We start from the raw sequence: 21,986 nt of genomic DNA on the forward strand, positions 1-21,986 counted from the left end.
AGCCAAGCACAGATAGTCCAGCACGAACAGGGTCCTTTTACTGTTCCCTTACAAAAATTCCCCTATTTCAACTAGGTGACTGTGAATGATATCGCTCTCCTGAGGCTGACACAGAAAGATAAAGCCCGAATGTTGTATGAGTGCGACCAAAACCCAGGATCATTTGCTGCCATGCTTTGTGCTGCAATGATTCCAGAATACTTGGTACTGGCTTGGCGTGGTAAAGTGTCCTACCGTGGAGGATGAAATAAGGCAGCTCTCTCAAGAAACCTTCTGCAAAGCCTTTCAGAGTACCTCCAGGAGAGCTTCATGGAGATGTCCCTGGAGGATTCCAGTTCCATCCCCAGACACGTTAACAGACTTTTCCAGTAGCTGTATTGGTTGTGAATGCATCCCAATTCTTCAGGGCAAATCAAACATTAAACACAATTGCTTTTAACCCCTGTACTGTAGTTACAAATGTGCACTCACCAGAGGTGCCTTCTCCACCTTCAGGGTCCAGGAACTCACCTTGGGAGGGTATTGGCTCTAGGGTGATGAAAAGGTCCTGGCTGTCAGGGAGAATGGATTCTCCACTTGCCTGCCTCGCATTCTCCTCCTCCTCCTCTTCCTCATCCACAAAAGCCTCTTCCGTGTTGCGTGAGACTCCCCCCTTGCAGGTGTCCAGGGTCAGTGGTGGGGTACTGATAGGGTCGTGCCCCCCCCAGAGAATGGCATGCAGCTGATCATAGAAGCGGCATGTATAAACTCTGACCTAGAGCGACCGTTTGCCTCCTTTGTCTTGTAGTAGGCTTGCCTGAGCTCCTTAACTTTCACGCAGCACTGTTGTGTGTCCCTGGTGTAGCCTCTCTCCACCGTGCCCTGTGCGATTTTGGCATAGATATTAGCATTTCTTCCTTTTGATCAGAGTTGTGCCTGCACAGATTCTTCTCCCCATACAGCAGTCAGATCCAGTGTCTCCCGTTTGCTCCATGCTAGAGCTCGTTTGTGATTCTGGGACTGCATGGTCACCTGTGCTGCTGAGCTCGCTGCGCTGACCAAACAGGAAATGAAATTCAAAAGTTCCCTGGGCTTTTCCTGTGTACCTGGCTAGTGCATTGGAGTCGAAAGTGCTGTCAAGAGCGGTCACATGGAGCACTCTGGGATAGCTCCTGGAGGCCAATACTGTCGAATTGCACAAAGCTGCGTCTGCACTACCCCAAATTCGATCCAAGAAGGTCAATTTTAGCGCTACTCCCCTCGTCGGGGAGGAGTACAGCAGGCAATTTTAAGAGCTCTTTAGGGCGACGAAACGAGGTTGGTTGTGTAGCCGCATTGCTTATAAAATTGACCTAACGTGGCTAAATTCGACCAGCCCTTGGGTGTGTTTTTTTTTTCTGCACCTCTGAGCGACAGTTTTGCTGACAAAAGGGCTAGTGTAGACATAGCCTAAGTAGTGAATCCTTTGTCAGCTCGCAATGAGTGGTTCTTAGGGTCACAGGTGGAAATCCCAAGAGAAATTCAGATGGATTAGGGAGCTAATTTCCAGGCATCCCTGATAAGAATTATACCAACTCCTGAGCATTAAACCCCTGCAGATGACCCCTTATTATTCCCATATAGCCTAGTGGAAAGGATTGTTCAATCCCTTAAAAAGACGTTGAAAAGCTGTGTAATCAGAATTTAGATGAAGGGTTACAGTGTTGCTTTGTCTCTTATTTTCATATTGAGAAGTCCCACAAGCTCGGTTCAATTTGTTGTGTGGCCACCAGCCCTCGTGGTCCATTAGACGTGATTGAAGAAGGTTGGGAGAGACAAACGGTTGATTCCTCCAGTGTTGTTATGTTATAAACATGGGGAACATACTTGCAGAACACTTCCACTAGCTAAAGAACATTTACAGAATGTCCAAGCTAGACAAGTTAGGTGGTACAATAAACAGGCCCGGGAACAACAGTTTAGGATGGGGAGTAAAGTTCTGTTGTTACCGAAAATAAGCTGCTAGGTAAATGGCAAGGCCCATTTATTATAATAAAACCAGTAAAACTGGTGGATTATGACATCAAACTCTCAGAAAAGAGAGAGATACATTTGTTAAATGTGTTAAACTCTGGATTTAAAGGAAAACTAGGAATTTAACATCAGTTCTCCCTGAAGTACATAATAATGTAATTATGACAGATTAAAAAGTACAGGAGACAGGAGATCATCCCACAAAGCAGTGGATTAATTGCTGAACACGCAGATTAGAACTGGTGTATCAATAAATTCCAGCACATAGTTTCTGCTGTGCCAGGAACAAATGATGTGATTCATTATGTTATTGACAGGGAAGGGCATGCTCCTCTCCCCAGAAGATCATGTCAGATTCCAGGACATCTTGAAACTTAAAAGTGGAGGAGGAAATAAAGCAAATGTTAGCTCTGTGAATAATTGAGCCATCAAACAGCCCTTGGGTGCTCTCCAATAGTGATAGCTAAAAAACAAACAAACCTGAGGAAAGCCACTTCTGTATAAATTTAAGAAAACTGAATGCCATTTCAAAATTTGATAATTCCCCTATGCCACAGATAGATGATTTGTCAGATTTATTAGGCAGTGCTACATACAGTACCTTGGATTTAGCCTCAGGTTATTGGCAAGTTCCCCTTGAGAAGGAGTCCAAATGTAAAACTGCCTTTACCTTGTCTCAGGGACTGTATCAGTTTAAGATAATGCTGTTTTGCTTGTTTGGAACCTTAGCAACATTCCAGTGCCTTGTGCACTGGCTATTACGGCCTTATGTAGGCTATGCTATGGTGTACCTGGATAACATCATTTACAGTCCTGATGGGGAAAGTCCCCTGAAGCACATAGAGTTGGTGACAGGTGCGATAGCTAAAGCCATTTGACTGTTAATCTTCAAATGTGTTGCTGGGCAGTTCTGAGACCAGATAATGAGGATATATTGTTAGCAATGGAAAAATTAAGCCAGAAGTGTCCAAGGTTAAAGCAGTTATGGAGGCTGCAATCCCCCTCACAAAGAAAGAGGGGAGATCTTTCCTGGGATTAGCTGGCTATTATCATAGGTTTTTTCTCCAGTTATCACAGATTACTGTTCCTCTGATGGATTTAGTAAAAAAGCCAAAAAGAAAAGGGCTAAACTAGACTGAAGAATGTCAAATTGCTTTTGATGCATTAAAAAAGGCCTGTAGCACAGAACTCCTCCTGTAAATCCTGTCTTAAGAAACCCTTTATAGTTTAACCAGAAGCATCTGAAGTAGGATTGGGGGTTGTATTAATCCAAGAGAAGAAAGGAGAAAAATACCTAATCTCCTATATTAGTAGGAAACTATTCCTAAGGGAGCAATGGGTCAGTGCGCTAGAAGAAGAATGTCTTGCAATAAAATGAGATGTAGAAATGCAAAGATATTACTTGTTAGGCTCCATTCTCATCCTAGTAACTCATCACCATCTGCTCACCTGGTTAAATACAATGAAGGATAAGAACACATGCTTTACTAGGTGGTATTTAGCCCTACAACTGTATTAATTGGAGAGAAAACTTGGAAGCAGGAAGTCAACACAAAAATGCTGACCACCTGTTGAGATATAGAGAGATGCAGATGGAAACAGTAGTTCCCTCTTAAGGGGAAGGGCATGTGACAGGGTTGTCTGAGGCTTTGTGGAACTGTATGAGTTAGGGAAGCCTTTTTCCTCTTTTAAGAAGTTTCTGTGGCTTATAAAACTAATTGTGTTGCATGAGATATGATTGAGTAAAAGTTATATGAATGGAGTATGAATGTTTCCCTTTCCTCCCCCCACCTGTTTTGTCTGTCTATGGTGCAGCATTTTCCTGTTCTAGTTCCTTTTTCACTTTCTTTGGGAATTAAATAAATTCCAGAGTTTGAGTGCAGGCACCTTGAAATAAGTTGAGGCTGTCATGACAACAGTTAGCCAGGAAAACAGGAACTAATCCAACTATGAAAAGATCCAGTGAGGCTTGGTGAGGAAGGTAGAGTCTGGGCCAGTCAAAACAGGGGTAGGGTCAGGTAAGAGCAGCTTTCCTGAGTGTGTGAATGGGGAGTAGTTCTGAAAGATTGCAAGCCTTATGCGTGCAGGTAAGGCTGAAGCCTGTGAACTGAGACTGCTGCCTTCAGAATGAAAACCCGGATGCTCAGACCAGGAAGTTGAGAGCAGAGTACTGAAACTGTTATGCAGTCAGTTTGAAGGCTGAAAGCTACAGGCAGGCCGAATCTGGATGCTGGGATGGTTCAACCTCATGAGCTGGGGCAGCATCGAGGAAGATTTGCATACTGAAAACCCTGGCTGTAAAATCAGAATTTCTTTTGGTTTGTTTCTGATGCTTTGGCACGTCCTTTCGCAGTTTGGGGAAAGGTGAAATAAAATTTATGTTTAACCCTCTGCAAAGAAAGCACCTGTGACTTTGTTTTATTAAAGCTAGGGTCCATCGCATTTAGAGCCAGAATCTTTATAGAAAGGCTGCCAGCTGAGCTTTAAAGACGATCACCAACCCCCTCCCATGGATTACACCACTTTTGTCTGTTCTAATAAAATAATAGGATTTCTTTTGGTAATAGGCCCTAAATGGACTACAGCATCCCTGTGCTTAGAGTAGACAGACAGCAGGGTGAGAGTCTTTCTCTGTGCATCCAGTTCTGTATAGGCCTTTATCTCTAGGGCTCGTAAGTGCTTTGTTAATACAAATAATAAATATCTGACCCTCACCACCATAGTATCTGAGCGCCACGATCATTAAAGGATTTTATTCTCCCAACACCCCGTGAGGTAGGGAAGTGCTGTTTCCATTTTACACCTGGGAAACTGAGGCATGTGACTTACCAGAGGTGTCATAGGAAGTCCGTGGCTGAGCCAGGAATCAAATCCAGCTCTCCTGCATCCCAGTCCAGTGCTGTAACTACGAACTGTCTTTTCTGCTGCCCTGAGAGTCTCTCAAGCACCTAGCACAGATACGTACATTTGGGAAGTTTAATTTTTTTTACGCTGTTGGGTATAAAGATTTGATGGTATCCGTCAAAGTGTTTGCCAGAGGGAGACTAACAATTTTGTATTAGCAGGAAATTAAAAACCAAAAACCCTTCGGTACTAAATCTTTGTTCAAAATTCAATGGCCGTAGAAGTCAATATGTAACTGATTCAGTAGTTGTCAGATTTGACCAGTGTGTGTGTTAGGAATTCATTGCCAGATAGAATAGACAGTAGAACAGCTGCCCATGGAGATACCTGCTGCCCATCTGATGTGTTTAACTTCCCCTCTCAGAAAGGCTGGTAGTTAACAATGGTTTTCAAATGAAGGGAGAAATAGACAATTTAGCGATTAAAATTGACTCCTCCTAAGCCCATGTTTAAGTGTGCGTACGTGTGTGTGCACCCCCTCTACTAAATAGAATGAAACGTGACCATGTAGGTTCTTTTCACGGTCTAGTGGCTGAGACCTACAAAGAGAAAAGCTGTAAGAAGTGCAAGTTAATGACAATTCTTCTCTTAGGCTAAGTCATAAAAGCTGCTCTTAAGGGGGAGAGAGTCCTGCATTGCTCCAGGTTCTTACAGGTGCATTTTAGCTGGTAGTTGTGGGCATCTGTTTGTTTGCAGCCAGATTCATCCCAGTGTGAAACTTTCTGCACCAGCATTTTGTAGAGCTTGTACCATCCACGCTCTGGTGACAAATGGCTGCTGGCTTCCCCACTGTTTTTTCAATGAAGCAGGTTTTTCTTGTAAAGCTAAACCGTTTCTAATGATGTTGTCTTTACAAATTTAATTCTCTAGATCAAGTTCCCACTTCATCATGGGAATGAGCCGGAAGGAGAATCCTGAAAGCCTCAATTGAGATTCATTAAGCACACTCCATACTTTTTAATCACAGCAGTGCAACTTGGTATCATTTATCCCGCTGGCCCACAGCTCACAGGAGTGCATACATTTGTGTCTGGATGCTTCCAATATGCTCTATTTGCTTTGTCTTCCAGGCCAAGATGGGCTTCCGAGAAGGAGAAGGTCTGGGGAAATACAACCAGGGAAGGAAGGATATCGTTGAGGCCTCTAATCAGAAGGGAAGAAGAGGCTTGGGACTGACCCTGAAAGGGTTCGATGGGGATCTGAACATTGACTGGCGGGACGAGCCAGAGGTAACTAACTATTCACCGTGTCACGTCCCTTTTCTGCTCTGCCTTGTTCTAGGCTGGGTTCACCATCCTGGGGGTTTCTTGCAGCTGGCTACGGGTAGGGGCCAAATGCCTGATCAGATAGATCAGCAGTTCTCAACCAGGGGTCCAGGGCCCCTGGGGGGATGCAAGCAGGTTTCAAGGGGTCCGTCAAGCAGGGCTGTCATTAGATTCACTGGGGCTCAGGGTGAAAAGTGGAAGCCCTGCCACGTGGGGCATAAGCCCAGGGCTCCAAGCCCTGCCATCTGGGGCTGAAGCCAAAGCCTGAGCAACTTAGCTTTGCAGGGTCCCATGTGGTATGGGGCCTCGGGCAATTTTCCTGCTCACTACCCCCTAACGCCGGCCCTGGCTTTTGCAGAAAAACTTTCTACTCCTGGGGGAATTCTGCACCATTTCGAGGGCACAGAATCCATACTGTCCACAGATTTCTTTGCTACCCTGCAGAAAAATGGGGGAGCAAAGAAATCTGTGGGGAACGCGTGCCCCTTACCCAGCAGCCCAGGCGCATCTGCCTGGAGGAGCCGGCAGACCTAAATCACCACATGGGGAAGGGGAGCAAGAGGAGGGCTGGGCAGGCGGGCGTGCATGCATGCATGCATGGAGAGACATTTAGGGGGCGGGGCTGGGTGTGTGTCTGCGTGCAAATGCGTGAGAGACTCGTGGTGCCCCTGCTTGGAGGGGTAGGGCTTTGTGAGCCAGGCTCTGTCCCCTGAGGCAGACCAGAAATGTAACCGCTAAGTAAGCAGGCTTCTAATGTTCCGGCTGTCAGTTAATTGTTCCTATTCTTAGTCAATTCCCCCTAGGGTGACCAGATGTCCTGATTTTACAGGGACAGTCCCAATATTTGGGACTTTTTCTTATATAGAAGCCTATTAGCCCTCACCCCGTCATGATTTTTCACACTTTCTTTCTGGTCACCCTAATTCCTCCAGGAACCTAAAACAGGTGTAAAAGTTTGAAGGCTCTTTTACATGGCCAGAGTGGTGTAAAGGAGACTTATAGTAAATGACGTAAGGGAATCCTCAGCTAAGAAGGTCTATGTGCTTTCTTGCTTTTTTCCTGTGCCAGAGTGGCACAATGGGGTTAGATTACAGCTCAGAGTCTATTTTACTTACCATATTAAAAAAAACAACAACGTTGAGGGCAAATAAAACATTTGTCAAGCAGTCAATAAAATGTCAAGACAGTCAGAACCAAGCAGTTCCCAGAGTAGCCAGCCAGGTCCAGATGAAGTTACCAAAGGGATATTTGTTGTTTTGCACCACCTGAACAGCCTTCATATCATGCATCAAAAATGGCTGCACCAGCTTCTTGTACTCCAGAATCCCCTACGAAACTGCATGCAGATGGGGACAAATTATTTTGCACATCCTGTAATGTTGTTCTCAATCATGACCGACGGTCTGCAATTGTGGATCATTTTGCATCAAAAAAACACATATTGAAGGAAGACGCGACTCAAGAGGAAGGCAGAAACCAACATCAGAAGGCCATTACAAGTACACTGAAAAACAAAAGAAAGAACATGTGGAGGTGAGTGGAAATTAAGAAAATGTTATAATACTGAAATATAAAATAAGTAGCATAGAAGAGCTATAGCGATGTGGTCTCTTAACTTGCTCAAAGATCTTGAATAGACAGCTCTGTTTTTAAACTTTTTATTTTAAGTGATGAGTTTGGTCAGTTTTCTATTGATAATACACTCTACACTATGTAACTTTTGCACTAGCTGTCACATGATGTTTTACAGTTGATTGTAATTTAATAATGCATTTTTGTTATTGAGTTAGTCTTCATGGATAGAGGCATAAGCCAGATAACTAAATATTACTCTGTGTGTGTATGTGTGTGTGTAATCATGTGATCATTTATTATAAATCTAAATTAAAATCTAGAAATTCAGGACTAAATATAATACGAATAAATGTATTAATCTAATATTAACGATGTTACGGGGTAGTAAACATTTGTCCTCACTCAAGACTTATCTAACTTCTTCTGCTTTCAGATTTGTACAGCATGGGTGAAGACATTAGCAGGTGCCAACATCACCTTGTCAAAGACTGACCACCCACTTGTGAGAGAATTTCTTGACAGCAGGGTCTGGGAATGGTGGTGCAATTGCTGGTAGGACACAGCTGACTGAAGTGTACCTCAAAGAAAAGGAAAACTGAAGCTTAAAGACAAGAAAATTGCTGCTGTTTTTGAATGGTGTGATGATGAGGCGAGATCAGTTCTGAATGTACTGCTTGCACCATTAGAACCTGATTGCAGTGGGCATGTTTACTCTTTTTTGGTGGATACAGTGTTTTTAGATCCTGTTAATCACTCAGCTGCTTCACAGGCTGTAGTCAAAGCAGTAAATGAGTACCAGATTGATCATGAAAATGTTGTAGTAATTGATACTAACAATGCTAGTTACATGAAAAAAGTATTTGATTCTGTGTTTACTACACTGTTTCCAAATTCTGTGCGTATCACCTGTTTGGCACATACTGTAAACTTAATTAGTGAATCATTTAGAAAGCCTTTTTAGCTGGTTGATGCATTTGTATGGTGCTTCAAAAACATGTTCTATAACTCTGGTAGTACGAAAGGGAGATACCTCTGTTTAATGAACCAGAAACTGCAAGAACTTTCAGTTCTACAAGGAGTTCTTTAATGAAGAGTGTAACAGCAGCTCTCCAGTTTCTGTGCAAACTACTCAAAAAATGCTGAATGACCCAACTAAGTATGCATTGTTGAAAGTGCAGATCACTTTTCTAGCACAGAAATGTGAGCAAATTCTGAGTTTATATCTGGCATTTGAGAGCAGGAAGCCTTGCACTGTTAAAGGGTTTGACTCAGAGTAGCAGCCGTGTTAGTCTGTATCCGCAAAAAGAACAGGAGTATTTGTGGCACCTTAGAGACTAATAAATTTATTTCAGCTCACATCTAGAGCTGCCTTCAGAAAGCACCTCAGAGCTCTTCAAATTTAGAGAGGCAGAAAACTTATCTACTGTTGAAAGACTTGCCTGTCAGATTCTTTAAAGAGATATTCCATGAAGCTTCTGGAAAGCTTGACAAATATTTGTGATTTGGACAACCAGGTCTGAATTTTCTGAAGGCTTGTAGGTTATTTGATCCTCATCATGTTTATATCCTGCCCGAACACTGAGAGTATTTTCAAGCAATACCTCATTTTTCTGAGGTACCTGAACAGGGAAAAGATTGTGCCTGAAACTATTCAAAGTCAACCTATTTTTGTAGACCCGTAAGTGCTTTGGCTTTCAGTGAAAGAGAGAATTCCAAATATCGCCAAGCTGGCCTTGAATTGCATAAATGCAGTCTCAAATTCTGCAGCTGCAGAGAGAAGTTTTTCACTGTACAGTTTGATCCTTTCTGCCAGAAGGAAATCACTAAGTGAGAAAAACTTGAAGGCTCTTTGTTTTCTGGACTATAATTTAAATGAAAATATTAGATTGTACTGAAATACAGGACAATGATTAGCAAAACTGTGTGACTTTCATGTGTGAAAGTTTGAGCAATTTCAAATGACACTCTGCTTTACTTTTATTTTGGTGTTTGGTGTTTTGTAATGTAATTTAAATGAAAATCCAGAATTATAACTGGAATGCAGGGTACTGGTTACCAACTATTAATAACTTAACTTTCATGTTTTTAGGAAAGGCTGAACACCTACTGTGGATTTTTTTTTCTGTATGGTAGTTTAAGTAAATTACCAAAATAAGTGAAAGTGGTGTGATTATATTGCATTATTTTGACAAATAAAATATGTAGAATTTTGCAGAATTTTTAATTTTTTGGTGCAGAATCCGCCCAGGAGTAACAGTTGTTGTGGCATAGGTGGCCATGGAGTTTTTATAGCATGTTGGGTGGGGCTCAGAAAGGAAAAGGTTAAGAGCCCCTGAGATTGATCACTCTTCTGACTTGCCATGGCAGTTCCTCTGGATAGTTGTTCACTGTGTTTGGGGTCATCAGTTTGGATAGAAATTGGTATAAGGTGGGGGAGGAAGGGACAAAAAAAATTTTGCGGTAAAATTTAATTCCCATGTATCTGATAATTAGTATGTTTTCCAGGGGTGTTTGTTAGTATGTTCCATATGAAATGCAGAGGAACTATGTTCCTGCATCCTCTCAGGTCTTCCAGCATGGAGGAAATTTGGGAAGGACAGACAGGTCATTACATGAAAACAAATCCTTAATCAGCATCCCAGCAGTGACAGATAAGGTGCTAATAATATGAAATTTAAAACATCTGGTACATATCTGGTAAAAAACCAACACTGAGTGCGAATGTCACAGTTATGATCTATATAGATTGTGAGGGGACAGGCACACTCTGTCTTATGCATGTACAGCACCCAGCACAATGAAGCCTCAATCGTGACTGGGGTTTCTGGGCACTACAATAATACAAATAATGATTCCAATGTCAAAGCAAGTGGGTGCAGCTCCACTTCCTGGAGGATTGGAGTTATTTTAGGCTTACCCAACAGCTTAAATGATTTCCTCTTGAGATTGTAAAACGTTACAGCGAGAGGGCCTTTCAGAGTGTCATGGGGAGAGTGTACATGTTAAGCACCCGTAGGAAGTAAGAGAATTTTGCATACAAGCATCTCCCCTGCTGTCTCGCTGAAATGAACCCCTTTGGGGTGGTGTGCTTCAGCTGTTTTATTTCTGGATATTGTCAGCATTCTGGTTGTCTAGAAATACTAAAGTTATTTCTGATGAGTGTGTCACATTAGGAAGAAAGTTGCTTATTTAGCCCTAAAAGTCCTGGGACAAAGCCTACCACGTAAAGGTCGTGATGGGGTTGGGACGCCAGCCTGCTGTAATTATGAGGTTGTCAGGTTCTGTGAAAAAGCGTGAGCCTTCTTTGAATCCTCCTGTCTTACGTTTGTAGCCCAGTGCCTATGAACAGGTGGACTGGTTCCCAGAATGCACCACTGAAATCCCCGATGCACAGGAGATGAAGGAGTGGATGACCGTTGGGAAGGTATAGCTCTGAAAAACAAAGTCCCAGTAGTTCCTTTTGTTTAGACTGGTGGTGCTCAATCTTGTGTAACTGGCACACTGCTTTGTCATCAAACAGAGTTGCAGAGAGCCACAGATATTATGGGGATGAAGGTCAGATAAGTCCCTAGTCAGACCAGTCCCAGTCTGATGGCATTGTGGGGATTGCATTGTCAAGTTGAGTTATCTCATCATTATGTTTTGCTGCCATTGATACAGATGTCACAAGATAGCATCTGGGTTTCACTACTCTCTTGGTTGCGCTCTGTGACTCTTTTTGGTACGATATCCTTCTCTTCCCCCTCCCCTCTTCCTTGCTCTTTGGAGGGGTGGTTAGGGCTGGAGGCAGTTCAGGGTTGTCCGCTTCCCTCAATTGGGTCATTTCATTGGGTCATTGGGACAGCCTGGGGAGTGCTTCTGCGATCCGCATTCAGCTCACACACGGAGGGCAAACTAGGGTTGCCGCTTGACACTGCTCCCAGTCCTAGCCTGGCTCTCTCACTTGTAGCATTGCAACACACAGGAATAATACAGCAAGCTTGTTCTGGGAAGTGCCCCACTGAAAGAAATGGCACAGAGTCAGCTAACTGAGGGGGGTTTTCTCACTGCTCTGCCCTAGAGGAAGCTGGTAATTGAAGATGAAACGGAATTCTGCCGAGAAGAGTTTCTGCACAGTGTCCTGCAGTGCAAGGTGAGCGCATGCTGCTGGAGAGCGATTTTAGGGCTGGGGAGGAGAAGGGAAGAGCTCGTAAAAAGGCATTCGTGGGAGTGGGAAGCGTTGGCCATTGGCAATGAAATAGGAAGCCTTTTGCCCCCAGTGCAGATTCAGCGTGGGTTGGTAACAGTGGGAAGTCATTACTGCCTGGTTGTTTGGCAACCTGTGTGAAATGATGAGTGTGGACAGCACACAAACCACAGAGGCAATTGACATAACTGCCCCTTCAATGGCAGTGTCAGCAGAGACTGAATGGGGCTGTGGAGATAAACACTTTCTTCCTGGTCTGCTGTGCTCCTGCCCTTTCCCTCCCAGGGTGGATGTGTGTGTATGGCTGGCGGGGAGGGGGAGTTTGTGCTGTGATTGTCTAATCTCTGGCTAAGTAGGCCTTACGCTGTGGAGTTGTCAGTCCAGCACCATTCCCCATCCCTGAGCTTACTGTAAGAATTGTGGGACCACGACTGGATGTAGATATGTGACTGAAGAAGGATGCCAGCTTCAGGAAATGTTCCTGTGTGGGTGTCACCCAGTCTAGAGAGAACTGTGAGGGGGAAATCACCATGGGGTTAGGAACCACCCAAGCTGGCTGTCCCTCCTGCCGGTGCCGTGGCTAGTGTAGTTTTGGTTCTGCCTTTGCAGAGCGTGTTCGATGAGCTGGATGGAGAGGAGATGCGCCGAGCCCGGACAAGGTCCAACCCCTACGAGATGATCCGGGGAGTCTTCTTCCTGAACAGGTCTGCAGGACCTTTGGGTTTGCAGTACCTTTCTCTTTTGGGTTGCAGCAGCCTGGTGAGCCTGGGGCAAACTAACAGGTGCCCTTTTTGTGCATTCACAGAGCGGCGATGAAGATGGCAAACATGGACTACGTCTTTGACCACATGTTCACAAACCCAAAGGACTCTCATGGGGTGAGGATCTCTCTTGTCCTTTGAATGCCTTCCCAAAGAAAAGGGAAAGGAGTGGGGGAAGATTCCTCAGGGCACCATTGGGGACAAAGGCTGCTTTTAAGAGGCAGAGACTCTAGCTTAGAGGTACAAGAGTATAGCAGCAGGCTGCAGTAATTTGCTTGCTTGGTGGGAAGTTGCTATCGGACTACTAGAAGTGTCCCAATTTCCTTTTGCAGAAGCCCCTAATCAAGGAGCGGGACGCAGAGCTGCTTTACTTTGCTGATGTGTGTGCTGGCCCTGGTGGTTTCTCAGAATACGTTCTCTGGAGGAAGAAGTGGCACGCGAAAGGGTTCGGCATGACCTTGAAAGGACCAAATGACTTTAAACTGGAGGATTTCTATTCTGCCTCCAGCGAGCTCTTTGAGCCTTATTACGGTATGGGTCACGTACGTGTGTGTGTCTCATCGCCTGCATTGCAGAGGTTCAGCTTCAGAGTAGGCGGAGGACTGATAGCCTGTTAGTGTTAGGGATCTAAAAGAAACCTGTTCACAATGGCCATCCAGAGCCATCCTTATAGAAGAAGAGGAACTGCCCTGTAATGGGTTGAGGGTGGCAAGTCTGAACATCAAGTTATATTTCTGCAGTTCAGGTTCCAGCTTGTGTGTATTATAATAATACTTTGTATTTGCAGCACTTTCCTGTCCGAGGCTGACAAAGCGCTTTAAGATAACTCAGTGGTTTGGCTCCCATTTTACAGATGGGGAAACTGAAGCATAAAGCAATGAAATGGCTTGCCCAAGGATCATTTGGCAGAGCCAAGAATAGAAACCTAGATCTGACTCCGTCCCTAAGCATTAATTACTAGATTGCTTCTTTACAGGATCTTTCCACTGTTTATGTGGTGATTTAAGTTATTTTGGACTCCTGCTAACTGCAAGTAGCTCTGATTCCATCTGCTGCATCTTTTAGTAGAAAGTGGAATAAGGGGATTGCCAGCAAATCTCAGGCTTTGTTAAGGAAACCTAAGTATGATTGAATTGCAAAAAATGAAGTAACCAGTCTGCCTTTGCAGCAAGAACCCCAAACAACCTATCGCTGGTGCCAGTGAGTTACTTTCTGGCTGATTTTGAAAAGCCAAAGTCACTTTTGACATCTGCAAATCATGAAATTTGATGGTTGTCTGGCACCTCTGGATCAGCTCAGTAAGAGGAAAGTTCTCATTGAGCAGCAAGGTGGATAAAAGGATCATCCTAGCATTTGGATCTTCATATCTCACTCTCGGTCAGTGCTCTTATGGAGGGAATTGATAGCTGTGAGAGTGAATAGCTCAATGATTTTGATGCATTTTCATGTTTCCCTTTTTTTTTGTCTGGGCCTAATGCACTCTAAAATGTATTGAGTCACGTATAAACTCCTCTCTTGGTGATGGGAGGAAAACACCTTGAACCCTGCGCCAAGTGCAAAGAAGACTGGAAAAAAATGCCAGTCCCACTCCTCTCAGTGGCAGAATAACTGATGAGGCATTTCATTACCAAAGAACTATTGTGCACCCCGAGCTCTGCTGTTTTCTCTTGATAATGTTCGTTTCTAGTCACTTGTCATTCAATTAATAGAAACAGCAGACCAGGAAACTGTGCAGAGAATAGAAATCAACAGTACGTTACAGATACCACAGGACTGGGAGTTAGTTGAATATCTAGAGTCTATTCTAGGACACAACTTTTTAAAATACCAATTATGGGAAAATATAGACCCACCCTTTAAAAGAGCCATATGAGAAATCTGTAAAATGCTGCCTTTAAAAACAGTTCTGCTCTTGAACATATCTTCCCCCTTTCTAGCTGATTGCTGAGCACACTTGCACATGAGCAGGGTTCTGTAAAGGCAAACTACCGTGAGTTTGGAAATAACTGTTAGTGCCTTTCCAGAGAACGCTGATGATCATGGATGTTAGTGAAAGTTTGCTAATGCAGTTTCTCTGGCTGGCATAGACAAAGCTGTGCTTCCGACTAAGGATCTATCTGCACTAGGAAATGGACACTGTTAAAGCTCTGATGAGACCAATTTGGTCTTGTTCCTTCCTGGGACAACATTGTGTTGTAGCATAGTCAGGCCCTGTTCAGCCGCGAGAGGAGGGAACAATCTAGGCTTTCCCAAGGCTGAAGCACAGTTTTTTAAAACCAAATTATAATGTGGGTTGGTTCAGTCTGGCTAACGCAAGCAGAAGCCAATCTAGCCAAAGAAAGTTGTGCTGTCCCCTTTCTAGCAAGAATCGTGTTTGTGAGAGTTCTTGGGAGTGGTCCTGATGCAGTGTCCAAGGTGCGTGTATTCGTTCACTGATTGTTGGTAATGTTTGATCATTGGAGGTCAGCGTGTTGATCGCTTGCGTGTCCCGGTCTCCTGCAAGCACTCTGCAAACATGCTCATAACTGCCTTTTCTTTTCCTCTTAGGAGAGGGTGGGATTGATGGAGATGGAGATATCACCCGCCCAGAGAACATCACTGCTTTCCGGAATTTTGTTTTGGACAACACTGATCGCAAGGGGGTGCATTTCTTAATGGCGGATGGGGTGCGTTCATTCCTCCTTTGCTCTGCAATGAGTGACCGTAGCCATCAGCCAGAGTACAGTGATGACGTGACATCTTCTCAGTTACTGCATGAGATTTGGCGAGGCTTGCCATGAAATGTCCTGACATTAGCAGTTTATCCCAGGGAATAGAAACTGTTGCGAGTTACAAAATTTAGCTGTAAATTCCTTAAGACTCCCTCATTTAACCAACAGATTTGCGAAGATGTTCACCATTTGATGTGTGTTTCAGGGTTTCTCTGTGGAGGGTCAGGAGAACCTGCAGGAAATTCTAAGCAAACAGCTGATGCTTTGCCAGTTCCTTACAGGACTCTCTATCATCCGGACAGGTATCTTTTTCTCTTTGTTTCTCCCCTTCCTCTCCAGAGATTGGGTGGCTTTGCAGATGGATGCTATAGAGCAGTGCATGGAGTCACTCCCGTTGTAATGTTAGGTTCTGTTGAATCTAGTAGGTGTGTTCCCTAAACCCTGAGACAAGTTTGCCAAAGATGGCCAGGGAACCATGCTGTGCCAGTGCTGTGCTCCCTCCAGCTGGAGAAGGGGCAAAATATCTTCGTAAAATCTCTGCTTTACTGTTGACTCTTACACATTACCAGCTAAAGCAGCCTCTTCCTGAGCAAACCATTTGGCTGGTAAGAGCAACCCAGAGTTTGTGCAATTGTGACTTTCAGCCTTTCCCACTTGAAATCATCACCTGGCTTCAGAGTGAGAAGATGCTTCCCTTTCTCCTACCTATTCCTTAGCGATGGATGCCATAGCTGCATCTGCTTTGATGACTCTTATCCTATGGGATTGGTTAGCGTTCCGTGCGCCCTTTCAGAGCGGGCGGTCCTGCACTGAGAAGCCAGAGTGGAGGCGGTTAGAAACACTCGCCAAGTGATTGCTTGTCTTGTCCACTGGGCTCACAAGTATTTGAAGCCGTGACCCAGCGGGCCAGTTGCCTCTCAGTGAGATTTGACAGAGTGGCCTTCGTTATGTCTCTCCTAGTCAAGCATCTCCTCTGGGGCTTTCTCCTGGGGGAATGAGAACCTCAAAGCTGAGTGTCTTTGTCTTGCCCTGAGGAAGTAAGGAGACTCACTTGAAGGTATAGAGCACAGACACTCCTCTACTGAGATGACTTGTGTTTTTAAACTAGCTTTTCATTTCAGATCCAGTTTTTTCCCCAGCATGAGGCTCTTGGGGAGGGATGAGAGCTGCACACTGTCAAGGATTGCACACAGGGTGGTGCCATGCTGGCGGTCTGGGCCCCTGGGGTGGGAGTGCTGTGGAAGCAGCAGGCAGAGTGCTTTGTTCTTAGGTGACATCCCTTCCACCTGGCTGGGAGCTGCCTCTCTCTTTCCTGGGTCTTTGGGAGGCGGGGAGCTAAGTGGGGGGATGGTACATGGTACCCAGTTGGTCAGTCTTACTACATTGATTTATGAAACTGTTTTTCTGATGCAGTTTTGAACTGTACAAAAGCCTCCGTGTGTGTGGATTGAGACACTTAGTATTTTTCCCCTCTCTTCCTGTAACCTGCTAGCTGCAATGTGCTTCCTTTCTCTGCCACAGGAGGACATTTTGTCTGCAAAACCTTCGACCTGTTCACACCATTCAGCGTGGGACTTGTATATTTGCTGTACTGCTGCTTCGAGCGAGTGAGTCTCTTTAAACCTGTGACGAGCCGTCCCGCAAACTCAGAGAGGTGAGATTCTGGAGGGAGAATTAAAAGCAGCTCTTTCTCCTAAACAGTGCAATAGCTCTGTTTGTGTAACTGCAGGTCTAGTGTAACCTCCACGAACTGTCTCAGCTGGGAGCCATCTAATGTCTGCCTCATAGGAGGAAATACTTTTAAATGTTTAAAAAGTGACAGTGTTTGACAGGTTTAAGAGGCTATTTACCAAATTACCATGGTCTGTTTCTGCCTATGCTGTCTACTTCCAGTGTGAGAACAATGGAGTTTACTATAAAATCTGTTCTGTTTTGCAAGATGCAATCTAAGGATCCAGTTAAATTAGGGCATATTATGTACATTACAGTCGTGTATTTTCATTTCTTTGGATCTTTTAATGCTGTACAAACTGTACATGTGGCACCCCTAAGATGCAGCCATCTCTGGGGAGGATGATAGCAACCAGACAGCACTCAGCATGCCCCACAACAGGGATAGGAAGAGAAACTTTCCAAGGCCACAGCTCTTACAAGACATGCCAAGGGAACATTAATGTCAACACAGAACATCTGTTTTTAAGTAACACTTCTGTGCTTTCACACCATTTGCCGATTGTTAGTTTGAGAGCCTTTTCCACTGCAACTTCCATCATTTTAGAACATCCTCCTTTTATCTCTGCCTTTCATCTGACTGCTGTCTCTCTCCAAAATCATCTGGAAACCTGTATCTCTTGTCCTTCTTAATCTTTATTTTGCATTAAGCAGTCTATGAGCTGTGGAAAATATGAAAGACATACCAGAGCTGCCCTCAGAAGCCGGGTGTCTGTAGACCCAGTCCCATGCTCTAACCTATTATAGGGCCATGCTTGATTTTGGTGTCCTTCAGATGCAGTGTGCTGTGAAATAAAGTGAGACAGACATTTGAGCCTGTACAGGGAGGCTTTACCTTACACTGCCATACCAGGGCTGTGGTAGAGCTGTGAGCTGGTAATGGGCTAGTTACACCTGCGGCCGGAACAGGATTAAGACTGACTCTCTATTTTAGCATTAGTCCTGCTGGCTTATTTCTTTGAAGAGATCTGAGCTTGTGAAGTTTGGGGATTTTTGGTGAAGGATTGAGGTCACCAGCTCTTGCAGAGAGTAGGAAAAGCGGGAGGATATAGAACGGCCCTGCAGAGGGCTAGCCTGCACTACCATGAGCTATGGAAGGGTATCCTGGGGCAAAGACGTTCCTGACACTGGGGAAGCCAGAGGGGCGGGCTGCTGAGATGGTGGGAGTGTGAAAGGCAAGTTGGATGTGCGGGAGGACTGATTCCAAGCGGAGTCTCTGGTTTGCTTGGCAGGTACGTGGTGTGTAGAGGGCTAAAGTCAGGCATTGATGACGTGCGGGAATATCTCTTCATGGTGAACATCAAACTCAACCAGCTACTCAACTCTGACATGGATGTAAATCTTGTCGTCCCCGTAGAAGTGATCAAGGGTGACCACGAGTTCTACGACTACATGGTCCGATCAAATGAAAGGTGAGTGCGGAAGCAACAAGAGGGAAAGCCAGTTCCAGCACAACTGTGACTTACAGCTGTTTGAAGCTGGGGTGGGGGCCTTTTCACCTTAAGCTGCCAAACTGCTTGGTTACAAGAGTCCTATTCTGGGAGAGGCCCCGTGCAGCAGACTGGCCCAGCAAAGGGAGATACACTGGTGAGCATTCACACCGGAAGATCTGACCTGCCGTGTTGGGAACATAAAGGGTGCTCTCCCCAGTGACCCTGCAGTCGTCATGATGGCATTCTGGGTTGTGACAGTCCAGCTCTGCTTTAGAGCAGTCACACTTGCTCCTGGTCCGCAGCACTTGCTCATCCTGCTTTGTGCAGCAGGACGATTTGCGTGGTTGATAACTCACTCCCTGACTGAAACCCACTCTCTCTTTCAGCCACTGTAAAGTTCAGATCAAAGCACTAGCCAAAATTCACGCCTTTGTTCAAGACACGTGAGTATCTACCTCAAGAGGGAGCGGGGCTTTGGGTGAGGACTGAATTACCTGCTGGACAGCTGTGTTCAGTGGCCTGCTTGCTTTAAATGTCTTCCTGATCCTTGGCTTGGCCCTGAAGCAGGAGGCTTAGTAGCACTTACAGTTACGAGGCTGGCTAGTGTCACTGCATGTGCTGTTCTCTGCAGCACGGGGATCGCTAAAGGAGTCTGATTGGCTTGGGATGATTTATAACTGCTACTAGGACCCCCTATGAAAGGGACTTGCAAAAGGGCTGCATACCTTCCAGTTCCCATACATGGGTCTGTTTCTGAGAGGGGTCATAGAGGAGTAGCACATAGAGGGAAACACATTGTGGCATATAGCTGTGTGCTACGCAGAGGTAGTTGCACTTGCTGCTCAAACACCATCTGCAGACAGCATGGTGTAATGCACAGACCACAGGGCTCAGTGCCAGGGACCTCTGGGGAATGAACGCTGGTTCTGACACCAACTTTTGTATAGCCTTCAACAAGTCCCTACACCTCTGTGCTGCTATTTCTCTATGTGTAACTTTGGGGAGTTGTGGGAAAGAATAAGTTTGTGTTTATGCAGCACTGTGAAAAGCTAAGGTCCTAACGGTGCTTTAGTGTGTTTCATAAAAGCACTGAAGTCCTGGTGATAGAAGCCTCCCTGCAGCCTCCAGTGATCAGCTCTTTGCTGGGAGGCAGGTAGAAGCTGCTGATCTTTGGTTCAGGTTATGAAGTGGGTGGATGATTGGGAAAAGGGCTTCCCTTGAATACAGCAGCCCTCTGGCACTAAGGACTGACTGTGTGTTTCACTCCCAAAGCAGCTATTCCGAGGAGGCTGACAGGGCTGGGTATGTTAGGGCTGCAAGACCAAAGAGACTTGCACCATGTTAACAACCTGCTGGCTTTTCCTTTAGGACCCTGAGTGAGCCGCGGCAGGCTGACATCCGAAAGGAATGCCTCCGGCTATGGGGGGTGAGTAATGCTACTGACAAGGCAGTTGTGGGTTCCATTCCTGCGGTGGCACAGTGGGGAGTGGGAGGGGCTCTGACACTCGATGAACCCCCATAGCATTAACACCTTTCCTGTAGGGCAGAACTATGTTAGTATCTGAGATCACTGTGCACATTTGGGGCTGTGCAGGTCAGGAAACATCAGCTAGACAAAAAGAAAAGGAAGACTTGTGGCACCTTAGAGACTAACAAATTTATTTGAGCATAAGCACTCACAAAAGCTTATGCTCAAATAAATGTGTTAGTCTCTAAGGTGCCACAAGTCCTCCTTTTCTTTTTGCAGATACAGACTAACACGGCTGCTACTCTGAAACCTATCAGCTAAACAGATGCTCGGTGTGTATTGCTTGTGGAGCAGGCCATTGGGTACACAAAAGGGCAGGGTTATACTGCAGCTGAGAATATTACATAATGCACTGAATAAGCTATGTGGCCAGTAGGTCCCAGGCAGAAAAACACTCCAAAAAAATCTTAGTTATTAGATGACAGCCTGTCTTCCCTATGAGCTTAGGGTTGTGGGGATCTTGTGGCAGTGAGTTCCACAGGCTAATCATGAGTGTTGGGTGAAAAAGCATTGTTTCATCTGGAGCTGCTGTTCCCATTATTGTTTGTTTATTTGTATAGCACACACAAAATCTGCCAGGCACTTTCCAAAAACATACAGAAATAATACAAGTCCTGAAAAGCTTAAAACCTAAATTCCATATTGAAATCACCTGCCATATCCTATGAAAGATGCTGTGTCTGTGTCAAGCCACATGTGTTTTGCGTACCTCCCCTCTGTGCGAGGGGAGCCCGGCATCAGCAATATGAATGGAAAGAACCTTGGGGTCAGGGGTTGGAGTGTCCTTGGTGGCAGAGGAGCCTTGGCCTTGGGAACATGACTGTGCAAAAAGGAGTACGACTTATAATCGATCCTTTGTCTTGTTCCAGATTCCAGATCAGGCCCGAGTTGCTCCATCCTCTTCCGATCCCAGGTCCAAGTTCTTTGAACTTATCCAGGTGAGCCCTTAAACTGAAGTTTGTTCTGAACACGTGGGTGAAATGCTTATTGTTACTCACAGGAGTCAGAGATGGAAAAGACAAGCACTGGGCTGTTCAGTTCAGTATATTGTTTAGGGTTTGCACTCAGCTGCTGTGGTGATGGGTGCCTATTTTAAAAAACAAGGCAGCCTAGTTTAAAATGACTTAAACAATGGGGTTTCCATTATTTCCTTTGAGAGACACTTCCACAGACTTGATAGATGTCTAATGATCAGTGTCTCCCTAAGGTTGTTAGCTCTGACACCATATGGGAGCCAGGGAATAAAGAGGTCTTTGGCAGAAGAGGTCTTGCCCCTAAGTGAAGGAGCACCAGAAAATTGCATACTTTTTTAAGCCTGTAGTAGGATTGAATTCCCATGAGGCCCTTTTGTTTCCTGGTCCATTCCCATCCTGCCCAGGTGTGCTGTGATCTTGTTAAAAGAAAAGGAGGACTTGTGGCACCTTAGAGACTAACCAATTTATTTGAGCATAAGCTTTCGTGAGCTACAGCTCACTTCATCGGATGCATTCAGTGGAAAATACAGTGAGGAGATTTATATACACACAGAACATGAAAAGATGGGTGTTATAATACGCACTGTAAGGAGAGTGATCACTTAAGATGAGCTAATACCAGCAAGGGGGGGGAGGAGGAGAAAACCTTTTGTAGTGATAATCAAGGTGGGCCATTTCCAGCAGCACCTTGATTATCACCACAAAAGGTTTTCCCCTCCTCTCCATCCCCGCCCCCCGCTGCTCTCCTGCTGGTAATAGCTTATCTTAAGTGATCACTCTCCTTACAGTGTGTATGATAACACCCATTTTTTCATGTTCTGTGTGTATATAAATCTCACTGTATTTTCCACTGAATGCATCCGATGAAGTGAGCTGTAGCTCACGAAAGCTTATGCTCAAATAAATTGGTTAGTCTCTAAGGTGCC

General features: G+C 44.9%; 1 protein-coding gene across 3 annotated transcripts in view; it reads left to right on the plus strand.

Moving 5' to 3' along the window:
* CMTR1 (cap methyltransferase 1) overlaps positions 1-21,986 on the plus strand; it is a 56,923-nt gene that overhangs the window by 20,855 nt on the left and 14,082 nt on the right. For all 3 annotated transcript variants that reach the window (XR_013345702.1, XM_077813603.1, XM_077813604.1), the window contains exons 4-16: positions 5,967-6,125; positions 11,068-11,160; positions 11,797-11,868; positions 12,532-12,626; positions 12,728-12,800; positions 13,016-13,214; positions 15,231-15,349; positions 15,600-15,696; positions 16,916-17,048; positions 18,358-18,537; positions 18,945-19,001; positions 19,927-19,984; positions 20,956-21,024. Coding sequence is in view for 2 of the 3 variants with exons in the window: in XM_077813603.1 (XP_077669729.1) it covers positions 5,967-6,125; positions 11,068-11,160; positions 11,797-11,868; positions 12,532-12,626; positions 12,728-12,800; positions 13,016-13,214; positions 15,231-15,349; positions 15,600-15,696; positions 16,916-17,048; positions 18,358-18,537; positions 18,945-19,001; positions 19,927-19,984; positions 20,956-21,024 (1,404 nt within the window). In the remaining variant the exon portion in view is untranslated. The remainder of the gene's footprint in view (positions 1-5,966; positions 6,126-11,067; positions 11,161-11,796; positions 11,869-12,531; positions 12,627-12,727; positions 12,801-13,015; positions 13,215-15,230; positions 15,350-15,599; positions 15,697-16,915; positions 17,049-18,357; positions 18,538-18,944; positions 19,002-19,926; positions 19,985-20,955; positions 21,025-21,986) is intronic.

Source organism: Eretmochelys imbricata, chromosome 3 (genome assembly GCF_965152235.1).
Source record: "Eretmochelys imbricata isolate rEreImb1 chromosome 3, rEreImb1.hap1, whole genome shotgun sequence".
Lineage (NCBI taxonomy): Eukaryota > Metazoa > Chordata > Testudines > Cheloniidae > Eretmochelys > Eretmochelys imbricata.